Genomic DNA, 19,365 nt, shown 5'->3' with positions numbered 1-19,365 from the left:
TCAGCCATAACATTAAAACCACCTTCTTGTTTCTACACTCATTGTCCATATTATCAGCTCCACTTACCATATAGAAGCACTTTGTAGTTCTACAATTACTGACTGTAGTCCATCTGTTTCTCTGCATGCTTTGTTAGCCCCCTTTCATTCTGTTCTTCAATGGTCAGGACTCTCCCAGGACCTCTACAGAGCAGGTATTATTTGGGTGATGGATTATTCTTAGCACTGCAGTGACACTGACATGGTGGTGGTGTGTTAGTGTGTGTTGTGCTGGTATGAGTAGATAAGACACAGCAGCGCTGATGGAGTTTTTAAACACCTCACTGTCACTGCTGGACAGAGAATAGTCCAATAACCAAAAATATCCAGCCAACAGCTCCCCGTGGGCAGCGTCCTGTGACCACTGATGAAGGTCAAGAAGATAACCAACTCAAACAGCAGCAATAGATGAGTGATCATCTCTGACTTTACATCTACAACGTGGACCAACTAGGTAGGAGTGTCTAATAGAGTGGACAGTGAGTGGACACAGTATGTAAAAACTCCAGCAGCGCTGCTGTGTCTGATCCACTCATACCAGCACAACACACACTAACACACCACCACCATGTCATTGTCACTGCAGTGCTGAGAATGATCCACCACCTAAATAATACCAGCTCTTTGGTGGTTCTGACCATTGAAGAACAGGGTAAAAAGGGGCTAACAAAGCATGCAGAGAAACAGATGGACTACAGTCAGTAATTGTAGAACTGCAAAGTGCTTCTATATGGTCAGTGGAGTTGATAAAATGGACAGTGAGTGTAGAAACAAGGAGGTGGTTTTAATGTTATGGCTGATCGTAAATCACACACAAAGAGTTAAGTGCAGAGAAGCTGAATAGGCAAACCAACACACCAACATGCTGACAACAATATAGCAAGGCATTGAAACTCATTGTGGGTGCAGCTGGAAAGTGTGGGTTTGTTTGTTTGTTTATTAGGATTTTAACGTCATGTTTTTACACTTTGGTTACATTCAGAAAGGACCCGGACCGCCCCACCTGGGGTTCGAACCCATGACCTTCTTGCTGTGAGGCGACAGTGCTACCCACTAAGCCACCGTGCCGCCGAAAGTGTGGGTAAGGAATTCGAGGGCTTGGGGTGGAAGGCTACCAGTGCTAGTGTTCAAGGTCTAGCAAGGTCCAAAGATCAAAATCAGGAAAACAGGAAAGGGAGCAATAACTGACATACGAATTATTTTATAAATCTATATCTTTAAAAAGTATGTATATGTATAAATAAATATATCTGTTTAAAAAAAATCATTAATAGGGAAGGGGGGGGGTCCAAACAGCACTAATCAGCAACAGCAGTAACTAAAATAAGTTAGGCGCTTACACTAGTCCATTACTCTTGAGATCTGAGATTCAAGTCTCAGCTGTGCTAATGGCCTGTCAGGCGTCTATACAAACATGATTGATTCTGTTGTGTGTGGGGGGAGTATAAACATCTGTTTATCTGTCTGGGGGATATAAAATCTTGATTTATATAAATTTCATACACATTTTAATAGCTTGAATACGTCTTTCCCATTTAATTTGTTTTAAACATATTGCATATGCATATGCCTGTAAACACATATTATAAATAAATGTTGGCATAATTATAATTATAAAAATATTATTAAGACATTGTGTGTCATCTTAAAGTAACTATTTGCACTGAAAGTAAAACAAACATTGTTGAATACTTTGTAAATATGTAATAAAATACAGTTTTATAGCTATTCACAGTAAATGACAATGTATTTCCTTTGCTGATGATTTTGTTGCTGTGTTCTGTCGTCAAGCAAATCAGCCTGCATAAGCACAGCATGACATGGGAACACGATCTAATCTTTATTATTACAACTGAGCTTAAAATGAATAAATATAAATATATACATACCTGCTTATTGCAACAACTAATAACCAATACAGTTTATTATCATTAAATACAGTGCATAAACAAAACATTTAAACAAGTCATTCGTTTCATGGCTTACACTATGCTATTTGATTCAATCCTGTATAAAACACAAAGTATGCAGCACGTCATGTTATTATAAATATTTAATAATAAATCACTTTCTTACCATTTGTTTTGTACTTGCAGTGAAAGCTGCGACCTCGCAAATACAGTACCTGTTCCAGCAACCAAACCCCGAATGACATTTCTACACGTGCTTGGGAATTGTAGTTCTAATAAACAAATCTCACCGACGATCTGACTCAGCGGCAAAGATAAACAGTACTCCGTATACCACAATGCACTTCGCGTGGCCCGTCTCAACAGGAAATGTAGTCTTCACATAGGCTTACGTTTTCAGGTCATCGACTACAAAGTGTATTTAAGTCCGTCTAAATAGCACACAAGCCTTTATTAAGCTCTATGTATACTTAATTATATTAAATAGATTCATTATTCATGTTTAAAACACGCTAAACTGCAACTAAATTATGTCAGGAAGGAAGGAACGCTGTCATGTGACAGATTAATGTTAAATCTTAAAACTACATGTCCTAGTGTTCATTTCTATCTGCTTAAAGATGCTAGCCAGACTATAGTCCTTTTACAAAGCACTTAACAGCATAGCTTTAAAATGTATTTCATATTTTTGTTTGCTGGCCCTAACTGCTTTTTAACTCTTAACTATTTAATTAGTGTTAAATACTGAAATATCAGTCCCTTTAAAAGATTAAATAAAATAACAAAATTATCTTAAAAGATTTTGATGTTATGAATGCCTATATTTTAATAAATTTACTTTTTTACTATACTCGCTTATTTTCCAATTATATTATGTTAAACAGTGTTATCTAATAATTGTACAGTCACACTTTCTGTTTATTGCAAAAGTTGCCATTTGTGAAATACATTAGGTATAATATATTTAAAGTGTCATAATGTGTCGATTTTGGATTTTGTTTCCTGTGGGTGTGTTTAAAAAAAAAAAAAAAAAAAGATGGGAAAAAAAAGATGGGAAAGGAGTGTGATAGAGGGTGTGGCCCTCCGTAAACAGCGCTGTACTGCACTGCACTCGTCATAAGATGATAAGACGTCCCATTGCTGTGCATGTGTCGGAGGGGCCGTGGAGCAGCCTCGTCCTCCCCAATCAGGAGCAGGGACCAGCATTAGTGAGAGGATGATTGACGGGCAGAAATTGGATGCGCTAAAGTGGGAGAAAAAATAAATAATTAAATAACATTTACATATTGGTGTTCAAACTTTTGCACAAGACTTAACATACATTATATGTCTGATGTTTTTTTAGCTAGATAGATAGATAGATAGATCAACCCCCAATGTCTTAAAATATATTGTGGCTATTTATGTAATAGTAAATAAAAATCTATAACAGAATCTCAGTACACAGAGAAACAGTGTAGTGTCTTAGTACTTGGTGAAACACATTTTGCCTTGATGATAAGCCTTTAACAAGTTTGTTTGTTTGTTTGTTTATTATGTCAAATGTTATTTTAATGTCATGTTTTACACTTTGGTTACATTCATGACAGGAACGGTAGTTACTCATTACACAAGGTTCATCAGTTCACAAGGTTATATCGAACACAGTCATGGACAATTTTGTATCTCCAATTCACCTCACTTGCATGTCTTTGGACTGTGGTAGGAAACCGGAGCACCTGCAGGAAACCCACGCAGACACGGGGAGCACATGCAAACTCCACACAGAAAGGACCCATATCGCCCCACCTGGGGATCGAACCCAGGACCTTCTTGCTGTGAGGCGACAGTGCTACCCACCTCTAATAAGCAAATATGGTAAGTGCTACCAAGCTTGACACCTCTCTTGTGGAATCTTTACCCATTGTTCTCATGCGAAATCTTCCAGCTTATTGAGGTTTAATGGCTTCAGTGCTGCAACTGATTTCTTTAAACACCTCCAAAGATTTTCTATGCAAATTAAATTTGGAGACTGAGACGGCCACTCCATAGTATTTCAGGTCTGTCTCCTGAACCAAGCTTTGGTTGGTTTGAAATCATTGTCTTGCTGAAAAATCCAATTATCACCTAGGTTTAATTTCACCACAGAAGGCAGAACATTGCTTTGCCTTGCTTATCTAATTGCCTTGGTGTTTTTGTGAATCCATGATGCCAAACACACAATCAAAATTGTCAGTTCCTGCAGCAAAAAAACTTCCCACATCATTACTGACTGTTTACCATGCTTAGCCGTGGAGATAGTATTCCTCTGGTCATATGCCTCATCTTTCTATTACCTGACTGATCCATATGACCAAACAGTTCTGGTTTTGATTTCCTCTCCTAGAAATAAGTCTCATAACTCTGTTGTATTCCAGTCAACCCTTTCTGTGCTTCTTGGCCAAGAGCAGCATGTGTCATGCAGTCCTAGGTTGTTAAGTGATCTTATGGTTGCCACTAAAACATTTGTCCCAGTTTTTCAGCTCATCCTGTAAGTCTTTTGCAGTAACAGCTGGGGTTTGTTTCATTGTCCTGAAAAGATTGCTAAGGCCTCTGGATAAATGTTGGGTTTTCTCCCACAGTCAGGCAGGTTTACTGCTGGGCCTTAAGTTTGAAACCTCCAGACAATAATCCAAATAAAAGTGTCTGTAGAAAGATCTTGGAAATCTTATCATACCCATTGCCCTTTTAGTATCTACTCTCTCAGCATTTGTAACAACTCCTTAGTTTTCACAGTGGTTTCAGCACACATCGAACACATGAATCTCTGGGTGGTGTGTATATAACACGACAACGGAGTATATCAAATTATGGGCCATTGTTGAGTTTCCAATGGTTTAATCATGTTGGAACCCAGCTTTAGGTCAAACAGACTACATTAGATAGATTAGATAGATAGAGAGAGCGAGAGAGAGAGAGAGAGAGAGAGATCGATAGATCGATAGATCGATAGATCGATAGATAGATAGATAGATAGATAGATAGATAGATAGATAGATAGATAGATAGATAGATAGATAGATAGATTAGAGGCAGTGTTGACAAAACTGTGTTGAAAATGGCAGTGTTGACAAAATATCCTGCTACATTCATTTTCTTTTTTTTAATTTGCTGTGTCGTTTCACTAATGAAGACTCAATTTAAAGTGAAATCTAGTTCTACAGAAAAGTTTACAGTTGTAAATCCTCTTTTGGGGGGTTGAATAGGGCTACAGGTTTTCATGGTTGTGTCCGAAATGCTACTCTGCTCCCTATTCCCTACATGTTTTAAAGTGCCATAACCGTTTTTACATCATTTAGGCTGCAGCATTTGGACACACAATCACTGTAAAGCAAAAATCCAAATATCAGATGTGTTCTGGACAATATGGATTACTTATTTGGATTAGATTCGACGTTTTAAACGGCAGAACTGATTAAATAGTGCACTACATAGTGAGTAGCGGTTGCGTACGGGTAACGAAACATCTTGTATACTACTACAGGGTAAAGTATGACACATACTCTAGTACTCTACCTATATTAATATATACTACATAGTAGGCTAGTGTAGAATGTAGATTTAGTGTAGCGTCAGCAGAGGGAGCTTTACTCCTCCTTTTCTATGTCTCGTGTGTGGTTTCAGTTGGAGGTAGGCATTCCGGATCTTTTTATTGAGTCATATCAATTGTCTCAGCTCACCATGAAAGTCGACTCTTTCGGCTCCCAAACGACTCTTTGTTAGTAGACTTTCCAGTTACTTGATACTCAACTGAAGCTGTTGATTATAAAAATGATGGTTTTGACTATCATAGTATTTCATAGTAGTATGTATCGATTGCCATCATCACCAAGGCGGTAATAAAAATACATGAACATGTGAAAAATAGAAGATCAATATACATATAGTCTAAAGTTGATGTAAACTTGTAGTGGGCATGTACACTAATGAGCCAAAACATTACCACCACCTCTGAAAAATGTGCATGGCAGTGTCTGTTTCATAACCATTTGCATTTGATGGTCTGGGATGTATTAAATGTCGTGCTATTTGTAGTTCTTCGTAGTTCACATGTTAAAAGTAGCAGATATGTTCAGCATAAAGACCTGAGTGAGAATGATAGGAATCAATAACAAAGCAGATATGTTAAGCGTAAAGACATGAGTGACACTGATAAGGATCAATAATGTTATGGCTAGATGACTAGGTTGAAGTATCGCCAAAACTGCAAGGTGTGCTCTCAGGCAGCCTGGTGAGTACCAACTGACAGTGGTCTGAGGAGGGACAAGCCATGAACCACTGACTCCTTCAAATGTTAAGTGGACCTAATGTTTATGCTTATTAGTGTACGCTTTGGTATGATTGTTATTGTAATATCCTCTGCAACTGTTTTAAGATAAGATAAGATAAGATAAGATAAGATAATACTTTATTGATCCCCTTAGGGAAATTAACTTGTTACAGCAGAATGAAGACAAGAATACAAGAAATACAACTAAGTAAAAAATATTGCACACATAGTGTGTAGTTATTTACTCTATAAAATATCTAAAAAATAATATATACATTAAAAATATGCAAAATATATTAAGTTATTGCACTTATTGTCAATAGGTTACATATTAGGTTACACATTTATATGTGACTAAAAGATTGTAACACTATTGTATTTAATTTATTTGATAAATTCATTGCAGAGCTTCCAAAACTACAAAGTCTGGGTCACAAATAAACATACAGCAAGTTTGTTCAATAATTGTGTGATGTAGAAAGTATTGCTATGTCATTCTCTGTGCTTCTTTGTGCTCATATAAAAAGGGCTAGTTTGAATGCACCAATTAAAATGTGTATTGACAGTGATCTTATACAAATTCTGAAAGAAAACCCAAAGTTTTAGTTTTGATGAGTGCAGATTTGTCCAGATAAAACTGAAGCACAAGGAGAACATGCCAGAATTATCAGACAGTGACTGGAGGAAAGGTTTCCAGGACTGTGCAGTGCAGCATCTACAATACCTGCCACAACTTAAGCATTCACATCAATTTATAGGGCCTGGGAATTAATGTCATGGCTATGGTGCATTGTGACAAATTCAGTACATTTAGAGTACAAGAGCATCACATTTTAGTCGAACAGAAAGTTCAGAGGTTTTACACATAAATACACCCATGGCAGAGTGTCATTTCAACACAAGACATCAGCCAAAAAACAAGGGCCACTTAAGTACCTGGATGAAACACACAATGACACAAGAAGACATATTAGATTCTTAACAGACTGTGACCAGATGCACATATAAAACACAGATCCCATGGGCTTCTTGCTGTGCCACTGTGCCAACCATTTCCAAACACGCAGGATTAATAACAGAGCTTGGAAATGTAATGTCACACCCTGGCTGCCTGCCCAGGCCCATCACTACAATCTCTGCTAAATATTTAACAAGCATAGAAAAAGGCTGAAAGCATTTTGTCACTCCATTAGAAAATGTAGGTTTGGAAATGGCTGTTGTGGCCTCAAATGCCACAGACATACATATAAATGTTGCAGTCAAAATACAGACAGCAGAGCTAAATGTTAGGTTTGTTTGGTAATTTTGCACTGATATTAAGAATAGTCACACTAATAATACAAGCTCAGCTTTTGTTTTGTTTCTTTCCTCGAGTTCATATTCAGTTTTACAAGTTTTCAATCAGATTCTACAAGTTCTCAAGTTTTGCAACATAATTACCATCATACACTCCAACTGTCTGGTCAAGGAGCCAACACAAGTGGCAAAGGAATACTTTGAGTATAGCATGTTTCTCTGTGTGTATTACAGCTATATGTAGAAGTGGTTGTTGAAAAAAGAGGCCTGATGGCTTCACACAGGTTACATTAGGCTTCTTCCTGGCCAACATAAGGTAGAGCTTGACAAGGAAAGGGGGGGGGGGGGAGTCGGGTACTTGGACATGTCTAAAATAACTTGTATACTGTGTTAAACATAAAACATGATTTTTGACCAGTAGGGGTAATATGTAATTTGTGGCCGATTAAAAGAGCTTTATTTAGTACGATAAAAACCCTGGATGCTGGAGAGGCCAAGTGACTCTACTCCATAAAAACTGAAGCCAAATCAGATTATGGACTGTTGTGTATGGCTGTTATGGCAGATGCCTAGTCTAGCTAGTGAGTGAACTGTCTAACCGTAACTTACTTATCGATATGTTTATATGAACAAACTGAATAAGGATTGTATTCACATTCAGTGTTACATGAAAAACATTGCCCTCAAAAAATTTTTAAGTTGAACGTATGGGTGGAGCAAGTGCCCGGTGTCCCTTGTGCCCGGTGTTTCCTGGTTTAACCGGACCAACCACAACCCTGACCAGAAAAAAAGTTTTTATGACGAAAATAAAGTGGAAAAAAAGAATCACCACTATTGTAAAACAGTTTTATTACGTATTAAGTTTTAATTTCATTTTATTTTCACATCTTACCACCAATTTATCCTGGTCCGGTTTTCCTGGAAAACTGTGCAGTAGCACACCCTGTGCAGAAGGACACTGATTCATTGAGAGACATCTTCCATCCCACATAGACACAGCCAATCATATCTGTATGTGGACGCATAATTGCCTGATACTGGGTTAGCGCAATTTACTAAAGCAGTATTATCAAAACATCAAAATGTTCTGAATTAAGTGTTTAGTTTAATTCAGTTACAGCCTCCCCTTAAGTGAACTAACACCCTTGTGTAATTGGAAACAGACTGTTGTACTGTAGGGTACCATGCAGTGGCTTTAAAAGCACTGTTTTTGGTGGGAATTGTCTTTAATTGTACCCAATTTTTGGATGTATTGTTAAAGAAGGAATCTGCTTAATTCTGGTGGGCATTGGTTGGGGTGTTTTGTTGGGTTTTTAAAACCATGTTCCAAAATTCAGCATGCAAAATGCATCATGTAAAATCTAGACTGATAAAAGACATCTTCTGTTATAGCAGTCAGAATGTATGCATAGTATAGTCAATATTTATACATGTCTTTATTGGGCAGCACAGTGGCTAAGTGGGTAGCACTGTCGCCTCACAGCAAGAAGGTCCTGGGTTCGATCCGGTCCTTTCTGTGTGAATTTTGCAAACTTGTCCATGACTGTGTTTGATATAACCTTGTGTGAACTGATGAATCTTGTGTAATGAGTAACTACCATTCCTGTCATGAATGTAACCAAAGTGTAAAACATAAACTTAAAATCCTAATAAACAAACATGAAACATGTCATTATTACAAATAGCATCACGTGTACAATATGAACAGTATAAGATCAATTAGCAAATAAGCAAGGACAAAGAAAATCATGTACAAGTGCGTATGAAGTTGCATTTTACTTTAAAACCAGTGATAGGGCCAGTGATAGCTCAGTGGTTAAGGTACTGGACTAGTAAACAGAAGGTTGCCGGTTCAAGTCCCACCACCACCAAGTTGCCACTGTTGGGTCCCTGAGCAAGGCCCTTAATCCTCAATTGCTCATTGTGTTCAGCTCATTGTGTAAGTCGCTTTGGATAAAAGCGTCTGCTAAATGCTGAAAATGTAAAATGTAAAACCATGTCTAATTAACGTTTACCGAAAAAATGATTCAAAGAATCGACTCGGGTTGCGGACAACTCAAAGAGTCGACATGGAGAACCGACTCTTTGGCAAACAACACAGTAGTAGGTTGAATGAAAGGGAAGAGCCGGAGGAAGCAGCAGCGTTAGACATGTAAGATGGCAGAGCTGCAGATGTTGCTAGAGGAAGAAATTCCTGCCGGTAAAATAGCTTTATTAGAAAGTCATGAAAACCTGACCCGGGTCGCGGATTACTGCGAGACCAACTATGTTCAGGTCAGTTCTATTTCTTTTATTCTCATGGCGAACACACAGCGATCCCGGTGTATATGCGCGTGCCCGTGTGTGTGTGTGTATGTGTGTGTGCGCGCGCGTGTGTGCGCTGCTCTTTGTCGGGTGGGAAAACAGGGACAGGAAATGAAGCTGTAAACTCAATAAGTTCATGTTTTATCTGCTTTTATTTATCTTTATTTACATTGTTTACCAACACACTGTTTTCTCGGTATCAATATAACTCGGTTAAGTGGTTTTATTTCTCTTTTGGGGGTTTCTACAGTGAGGGTGTGTCGGGACAAATCCTGTAAACCGCCCCAATGTTTTGGGAAGATTTACATAAACACACAAACAGCCCTTCTTCCACATTTTTGCTTTCAGGATCTTCAAAGTTCAAGCAAACAGTTGATTTATAAAGTTTTGTAAAGTTTACGATTTGTTAAAGATTGACAACATTTACAATTCGCGTGTTTCCTCCAATTTAGTCAACTGTTAAAAGTGAAACAGCTACGCTTGGCCATATTATGGTCATACCATGGTCATACCAAATACTAATAAACTGCAACAATTTAATAAACTATATATTAAAAACCAAGAATAATCCCTCTAACCAGGAATTCCCTCCAGGAAAATTGTTTTAACTTTTAAGTTACTCATAGTGTTGTTACATCAATATGTTTGCTTACACTGTCTACAATAATAAAGTAACGTATGTTTCTACACTCACTGTCCATTTTATCATTATCAGCCCCACTTACCATATAGAAGCACTTTGTAGTTCTACAATTACTGACTGTAGTCCATCTGTTTCTCTACATACTTTTTAAAGACTGCTTTCACCCTGTTCTTCAATGATCAGGACCCCCACAGGACCACCACGGAGCAGGTATTATTTAGGTGGTGGATGATTCTCAGCACTGCAGTGACAATGACATGGTGGTGGTGTGTTAGTGTGTGTTGTGCTGGTATGAGTGGATCAGACACAGCAGCGCTGCTGGAGTTTTTAAATACCATGTCCAGTCACTGTCCACTCCTACCTAGTTGGTCCACCTTGTAGATGTAAAGTCAGAGCTGATCGCTCATCTATTGCTGCTGTTTGAGTTGGTCATCTTCTAGACCTTCATCAGTTGTCAAAGGACGCTGCCCACGGGGCGCTGTTGGCTGGATATATTTGGTTGGTGGACTATTCTCAGTCCAGCAGTGGCAGTGAGGTGTTTAAAAACTCATCAGCAATCAAAGCGCTGCTGTGTCTCATCCAGTCATACCAGCACAACACACACTAACACACCACCACCATGTCAGTGTCACTGCAGTGCTGAGAATGATCCACCACCTAAGTAATACCTACTCTGTAGTGGTCCTGGGAGAGTCCTGACCATTGAAGAACAGCATGAAAGGGGGCTAACAAAGCATGCAGAGAAACAGATGGACTTCAGTCAGTAATTGTAGAACTACAAAGCGCTTCTATATGGTAAGTGGAGCTGATAAAATGGACAGTGTGTGTAGAAACAAGGAGGTGGTTTTAGATAAGATATAGATAAGATATCCTTTATTTGTCATATACATGTACAGTTGTACAGTACAATGAAATTCTTTCTTCGCATATTCCAGTTTGTTTGGAGGCTGGGTTCAGAGCGCAGGGGCAGCCATTGTACGGCGCCCCTGGAGCAGACAGGGTTAAGGGCCTTGCTCAAGGGCCCAAAAGTGGCTGCATAGCAGAGCCTGGATTTGAACCACCAATCTTCTGGTTGATAGCCCAAAGCTCTACCCACTAGGCTACCACTGTCCTGTCCTTTAATGTTATGGCTGATCAGTGTATAACAATGCTTTGATTTAAAAAAAATATTTTCCCCATTCACTGTGATGCTTTTTAAATGATAAACAATATAATCAGCATAACAATTTAAGTGAGGTTGTTGAAAGTTTAATCTTTCGAAAGTACATGAACTGTACATGATTTTGGAGTTTCTTTGTACTTATTATATTATTTAGGGACAGTGGTAGCCTAGTAAGTAGAGTTTTGGGCTATCAACTGAAAGGTTGAGAGTTTGAATCCCAGCTCTGCTATGCAGCCACTGTTGGGACCTTGAGCAAGGCCCTTAACCCTGTCTGCTCCAGGGGCGCCGTACAATGGCTGACCCTGCGCTCTGATTTAATTCCCAGTTTCAGCTTCCCAGTTACCAGGATAAATTCAACACAACTCATGTAGATATACAGCAGTGAGACCTATAGTAAAGATTATTGTACTTTGCATTTCTTTATATGAAAGTGAGCGCACATTAGCTATCATTTTAGTTCTTGTGTACAAAAGTTAGTTCTTGTGTACAAAAGGTCAGATTTCCTAGAGATTTATTGTTTCCCTTGAAACATGTGACCAGACGACTGGCTGGCCGCCATATGTCCAGTATCACCGTCTCTAATAACAATCTAAGAGCCATTTAAACAGTTTAACAAATGTTACAAATATTGCTGGTCCAAATACCCCAAGCATAATCAAATAAATAAAAAACAGACACTGGAGCGAGATGTTGGCTTGGTGGGTGGCACAGCTAAAAGGTCCTGGGTTCCATCCCCAGGTGGGGCGGTCCGGGTCCTTTCTGTGTGGAGTTTGCATGTTCTCCCCGTGTCTGCGTGGGTTTCCTACGGGAGCTCTGGTTTCCTCCCACAGTCCAAAGACATGCAAGTGAGGTTAATTGGAGATACAAAATTGTCCATGACTGTGTTTGACATTAAACTTGTGAACTGATGAATCTTGTGTAATGAGTAATACCGTTCCTGTCATGAATGTAACCACGGTGTGTAAAACATGACGTTAAAATCCTAATAAATAAATAAATATTCATCAGGACTTTATTTTTATCATTTAATGATTGAAAATAATTGGAGATCCTGTATTCAAATATAATTCAAGCAAGTTTTGTTTCCATTACAGCAGTAGATGTAGCTAATAGTAGATATGATATTTATGCATCAGTCTTTATTACAAACGGCACCACAGGTTTTACAAGATAGATAATATTAAAATAATAAACGACATGGAAAATAAATGACATGGAAATGACGTTATATGCTCTATTACAGTGCATTCTGCATAATCCCTAAGTTAATAAAAGTGTGCTGATTCTCTTAATTAAATAGGCACTTAGTTCAGAATCAGCTTTCCAACATTTGTTTTACAGCCAGTGGATGCATATGAAGGATTTTTCCAAATGCCATTATTTGCATCCTCAGCAATTTAGCCCTGTGTAATCCTTTATTTTAATGACTCTTCTTTGCTGTAGTAAACTTTGAAAATGAGTAGTATTAAATCTTTGCTGCTCAGACACTTACTAATCGTTACTAATTGTCGGTTAACTGGTAAGCTGTTAACCAACGAGCTACTGCATCCCATCAGAATATAAACTCATCACAGAGTTTCATATCAACTAGTCATTATACTGTAACTATTTAATGTAAACAGTGTCATGTAGTGAAGGTGGCAGTAATGTAGAACAGAAAATGATCATAAACACAGTGAGCAGAACCAGTTCGGCATTCAGAATGTAGATTTTACACACAGACGGTCGAGAACAGTTCATTCCAAGCTTTAATTAAACCTAGGGATGTAACGATACACTCCACCCACGATGGGATCTGTCTATGCCATAAAATAGCCAATATGTTGCTGATATGGCAATAAACCCAAACAAACAAACTTATGATGCGATACGATTCACGATACTGGGTTCACGATACGATTTTTTCCCGATTTTTTTTTTAAACAAAATGAAATTGAAGACAAATTATGACAACGTTTTCTTTTATTATTTCTCTAAAAATAAAATACTGTATTTGTGCTTATCTTTTATTTATCTAAATAATGAATGCCCTTTTATTTCTGAGGTAGGTACAAACTACGCCAAATAATGCTTATTGTGTAAAAAAATCCAACATTATATAAATAAACGAATAATACAAAAAAAGAAAGTATCCTCACATAAATACATTTGACTGAAAATCACCCTACCTGGCAACTTAGTGAAGTGCCATCAACCAGGCGAGGTGAATAGCGCCAGTGCCCTCTGCTGTTTAAAGTGAATATCGATTCATCTTAAAGAAATAACCTATTCGAATCGTGGCACATGTGCACCGATTTTTAACTGTCTTGTGGTGCATCGTTACATCCCTAAATAAACCTGCTAATCATAATGAACAGAGATGCAGTGGCTGTATGCAGTGTGTCTATTATAAGATGATCATCATAATTCTACCTTTATACCCAAACATGATGCAAAATCTTCACATCATTTCACACAGATCCTCATGTGGAGGCTCACTCCATATTCCATACTCACACCAAACAGCTTTTTAAAGGGATTTTATTGCCTAATTGCTGTGAATGAATTCAAGTTACACTTTTAACCATTAACAGCATTAATCAAACAAACTACTGTACTGCTTTGTCATTTATTGGTTGACCTGTTAATCATTGACTTCATTAAGCTCACATTTTCTGTGCAGTCTGGCGACCTTTGCCTGTTGCATGACACCCTCGCTGGTCAAATTGGCCAGCACATGCCCTCTCTGATATGTGACGAGTTCTCTTATAAAGTATCCATATGAAAATAAGTCAAGCTACAGTGTAGCTGAAATTGTTACAGCAGGATGTTCATTACCAAGGTCTTTGATAAAATTATGTCACTATTGAATCATGGGAGTTAAATCAGAGACCGTTCTTTTCTTGTATTTTACAGACACAGTGACCACATTGATACAGTTGATGGTTTTTCTTCAAATCCTTTGATAAAAATAGTATAATTCTTATTAAAAACCCAGCCAAACACAAGGTGTAATTAATTTCAGACTTGTTACACAAATACCAACAGCCTTGACTTCACTACTTATCAGGGTTTTGTGTCAAACAAGGTCAAACAAGCTCAACAATAATAATAAACATTCTTTTTGGGGTTGGTTATGCACTGTAAAAACGTCTTCAGTCTGCTTAAAGGTGCATCATGTAGAACACAGTAGTGTCAAGGCGAACTACAAAACTACCTGCCATGGAGTTTGGCATTACGGCTCGGTTATGGAATCACATCCCTCTGCCTTGCCAGATATGGTGGACAGACGGGGCATGGAGGTGCACATGATGGATGTGTCGATTCCTCTTAACTGACAGCTGTGTCTCATTTTGTGTTAATTAACTCCAGGTGGAAGTGGTTTTATTCATCACAGTTTTATCCTCACAGATTTGCCAGCTCCTCTGTTGGCAACCTGCTTTCTCTGGAATTATGATGCTGGGTTCAATCTGGCCCTGTTTTCTGCCACTGCATGAGACCAGCACACTTTATCTTTTTCTGGGAACTCAACTGGTGTGGCACTTTTTGGGCCACACTAGACGAGCAAGCTGCCCCATAAGCAGTGTAATGGCTCTTTTCCAAAGCGGACACCATGTTTGGACCCACACTGTGTGCGAACTGTATGGGTAGCGCACCAGTTTCTGAGAACTGGGTTGTCGCAGACGCTTGCCATATTGTGACAACCAGTTTTCTTTTAGCATGATCTCTGTTTTATTTACGTTTTCAGTTGTGGGCTGTTTGTAACGCTGTTTCTGTTATTTTGACCACTGCTTTATTTTCCCATTATCCTTTTTGCTTGAGGCTTTTTTTATTTATTTATTTTGCATCATGCTTCCTCTCCACCAATGCCGATCCCTGCTCTGATTGAGGAGAACGAAGCTAACCCACACCCCCCCGACACGTGGGCAGCATGCCGTATGCATCTTATCACCTACACTTTGACGAGTGCAGTGTAGCTCATCGTTGTGTACGGAGAGACACACCCTGAGAGCACTCTTTTCTCATCTCTGTGCAGGCGCCATCAATCAGCCAGCAGAGGTCGTAATTGCACCAGTCATGAGAGAGAGAGACCCCATCCGGCTTAGTCCCGCCCATATCTAAACAACAGGCCAATCGTTGTTCATGTGGCAGCTCAGCCTTAGACGGCAGGCAGAGCTGAGATTCGATACGATGTATTCGAGATCCCAGCTCTGGTTCCAGCGTGTGTTTTTACCGCTGCGCCACCTGAGCGGCCCTGCTTGAGGCTTTTAAGCCACAGTTAGGGCTGGAAGCTAAAATTTATATCACGATATAACTTCGGTCGATACGATATAATTCCGATATCGATATGAATAATACAAATGTCAGAAAAACGGTCAAGAACACCAAAATTGGATGGCTGTACCTGCAAACCTCTTTTCTGGTTTCTGGCAAGAAATACAAGCTGAATACACCACTGAATTAGTCCTTCCTCTCTTATCAGCTATTTCATCTGCTTCTTTTTCTACTGTGGACAGTGGCAGAGCCAGACAATTTTCATAGGGGTGGCCAGACTGAGACCATTGCTCACACAGGGGTGGCACAGAAACTATCTGATACCTTATTTTTTATGTGGCAAGTTGCTGTGGATCTAGTAGTGTTTTGGTCACTCACTCGTTTACCTATACAGGCAGTGAGTACCATGTAGAATTACATCAAGCCTAGCATAATAAGCTTTTTATTTTTTCTCATTTTCCCTGTGAAAAACTAAAATATAGCCTATAACCTTAACATTACGAGGAAGAATTTCAAAGATATTCCTTTGCAATACTTTATCATTTGACTGCAAACTTGTGTGTACTAATGAGACTCATTTGAACCCCAGAACATGCTAGTGTGAATACATGGAAAACAAATTTTAATTTTCTTTCAAGAATATGATACAGACTGACCAACACTATTAAGCCAAATCAGCATTGAAAATTGACTTTACTTTTAATAGCCTTCTACAATTCTGGGGCTTCTTAAAACGGAATATTTTCTTTTAAATAGAAGTGTTATTTAAATGCTATTAAATTATTTTTCAAAAAAACCCAGCACAATTTAGAGGAAAACCGCCCAATCTGGCAACACTGGAACACGCAGAGCCCGTTGGTGACATTACTCGTAGCGCGCCACAACTACTAAGTAGTATTAGTACTCAGTAGTGTTAGTACTTCTTCTGTAATTGTGTTGGTGGTTGACATTTATGTTGAGTGTGTAACTGCACTGTTTTGGTGGAGAACTACTTGCTTGAGGTGCGCTGTTGAATTGCGTCCCTGTGGGAACACCTGCGAACCCACTGGCTTCGCCCCGGACTGTGGATGCTCGTTCACTCACAGCTGTTGAACTCATTTTGCCGCTAATATCCACCGTGTTGTAGGTAGCGGAGTGTAATCAGAGCGGTAACGCTGAGCACTGGCTTCGTGCCTGTGGCGTAACGTCATCACGCGCTGACTGTATATCGATCGAATTTGTTTAATAATCATATCACCGTTATTGAAACATTTTCTATCGCGACATACATCGATATTGAATTATTGTCCAGCACTAGCCACAGTTTTACTTTACTTTGGTTAAGCATCCTGTGCTTGCATTTAATTTTTATTCTGGCAGATTGAGGGCTTCTCCTGGTGCTTCAGTAGCGCGTAGGGATGGAACACTCTACCCACGATGTGATGCGATTCACGATACTGGGTCCACGATACGATTTTTTTCCCGATTTAACGTCATCCTGTGCGCGCTTCCGAGTGTGAGGCTGTTCAAAATCCTAGATGCCTTAATATCTTCACTAGTAAGGCATCTTAACATTTCAATGTTATTTTGACTCAAGAACGAGTGATCATTGGAAGCGTCCTTAGTGATCAAGGCAATCCCAGCATTCAGTGCGGCAGCTCTTCTCTCACAGAAAAATTAACAAAACATGGCTGACGGGGCCGAGAAACTAATGGAGTTACTTTCAAACGTAAATAAATTATTATTGATTTTTAACTTGTATAAACTTGCACAAATGTTTTTATTTGGAAGTTTGGGCTTGTCAGCGAATGTAACCGTTTTTGGTACACAGAGTTGACATGTTAGCGTGCTGTGCCACCCCATCCCATTGGTTTGAATGGCAAGATGCTAAATGCGAAACCCGATGGAATCGCTGTCTAAGTAGCGCATAAGTCATTGACTTATTAGAATCCTCTCTACTGAGGCAGCTGCCTATGTAGGCAGTAAGACAGCAAGGCAGCTCACTAGGTTTTCAAACACACCCTAAGTCTAATGACTTAGTCAGAATTATGACTAAGTAAAATACTGTATTTGTGATTATCTTTTAATTATCTAAATAATGAATGCCCTTTTATTTCTGAGGTAGGTCCAAACTATGCAAAACAATTTTGAATTAAGCCCAATTTTGCTGGAATCTGGCAACCAGGCGTACAGCGCAGTGACGTCAACCAGGTGAGGTGTATAGCGCCAGTGCCCTCTGCTGTTTAAAGTGAATATTGATTCATTTTACATGTCAAATCGGTTTGAATCATGGAATTTTTGAATCAGTTATTTACTGTCTTGTGGTGCATCGTTACATCCCTAATAGCGAGACACAAGGTCCTTATGGTGTTTTTTCTAATAAAATGACTGACAGAAGAGATGTTTTTAAGGTGTAGTGTTTTCACACTGAGCATGCACTCGTCTTGACTGAATTGTGTGTAACAGAAAAGACAACCAAATGCTGACTGGTGCACCTTAAATAAGGAAAGTCTCTACAGGGACTATTTTAAGTTCACCTGGTTTCAGTCTGAGCGAAAGCTTTTTTCTCTTGACGTCTGATTTTATGGTTATCACATAGTGGAAATCTGAGCACGAATGTGAATGTCAGCTTTTTTATCCTCCTGAAGTGTTTGAAGTGGGTTTAATCCATGAACCCACTTATACTTTTGTAAGACGCACATTCCTCGGTTAAGACTCGTCGGACTGGTAGAACCAGACTGTGCTGTGCTTTAAAACGAGCACCAGATTAAGTCTGGTTTTAACCTGGCAACCTGATTGGCAAGTCTGACGAATCCCTGTGTTCTGTCATGCTGATTTCTCTCACGGCCGTTTAAAATCACATGGAGAGAGGCGGGGGAGAGGTGGGGGGTTGGGGAACACGCCCTGGTGTATTTGGGTTCTTGTCTTGTCTTGCCTTGACTTGACTTGACACATACACTGCTTGTCAAAAGTTTTTGAACCAGCTATATTAACGTTGTTGTGTTAGATTTAAGAAGTAACGCTTTGAATCTAGGGCAGGGAATAATCCTTACACCTCAATTTTACATTTATCATTGGTTTTATTTGTACAGTATAACACTTTTTATTCCAGTTGCCTAATTGTTATTTTATTGTCATGTTTTACTCTGTTTCTGGTCACTGAGGATCCAATTTCCATGGATTCACTGAGCACAATGCAGTAACACCTCGGACAGAATGCCAAACCATTGCGAGACTTTGACCATCCCTCCCCCCAGACACAGCCAATCCTGTCTGTATGTAGATACCCGACCAGCTAAGGGATTTGAACCCTGGATCCCAGTGGTAGTGGACTAGCATAATTTATGAGCACCCAAATAACACTAATAGTAAAGTGACACTTGTCTGTTCAGTTCTAGGGGTCTGTTCGTCTGGGCATGTGTAAAGCTGTATTGATGTTTGATCCTCCTGAAAGTCTTCTGTATTCTGTGGTTTGCTTGAAGTGGACTGT

The 19,365-nt window shown here is 39.1% G+C and overlaps 2 protein-coding genes across 10 annotated transcripts in view; one reads left to right on the top strand and one right to left on the bottom strand.

Moving 5' to 3' along the window:
• The window catches only part of acbd5a (acyl-CoA binding domain containing 5a), a 40,246-nt gene extending 38,069 nt beyond the window's left edge, over window positions 1-2,177 (bottom strand). For all 3 annotated transcript variants that reach the window (XM_062991131.1, XM_062991132.1, XM_062991133.1), the window contains exon 1: window positions 2,116-2,177. The gene's annotated coding sequence lies outside the window, so the exon portion shown is untranslated. The remainder of the gene's footprint in view (window positions 1-2,115) is intronic.
• A 7,502-nt stretch (window positions 2,178-9,679) lies between these two features.
• The window catches only part of abi1a (abl-interactor 1a), a 110,831-nt gene continuing 101,145 nt past the window's right edge, over window positions 9,680-19,365 (top strand). For all 7 annotated transcript variants that reach the window (XM_062991130.1, XM_062991127.1, XM_062991125.1 and 4 more), the window contains exon 1: window positions 9,680-9,807. In XM_062991130.1, coding sequence (XP_062847200.1) covers window positions 9,691-9,807 — 117 coding nt within the window. In that variant the 5' untranslated portion in view covers window positions 9,680-9,690. The remainder of the gene's footprint in view (window positions 9,808-19,365) is intronic.

Source organism: Trichomycterus rosablanca, chromosome 3 (genome assembly GCF_030014385.1).
Source record: "Trichomycterus rosablanca isolate fTriRos1 chromosome 3, fTriRos1.hap1, whole genome shotgun sequence".
Lineage (NCBI taxonomy): Eukaryota > Metazoa > Chordata > Actinopteri > Siluriformes > Trichomycteridae > Trichomycterus > Trichomycterus rosablanca.
This window is presented reverse-complemented; position numbering and strand designations above follow the sequence as displayed.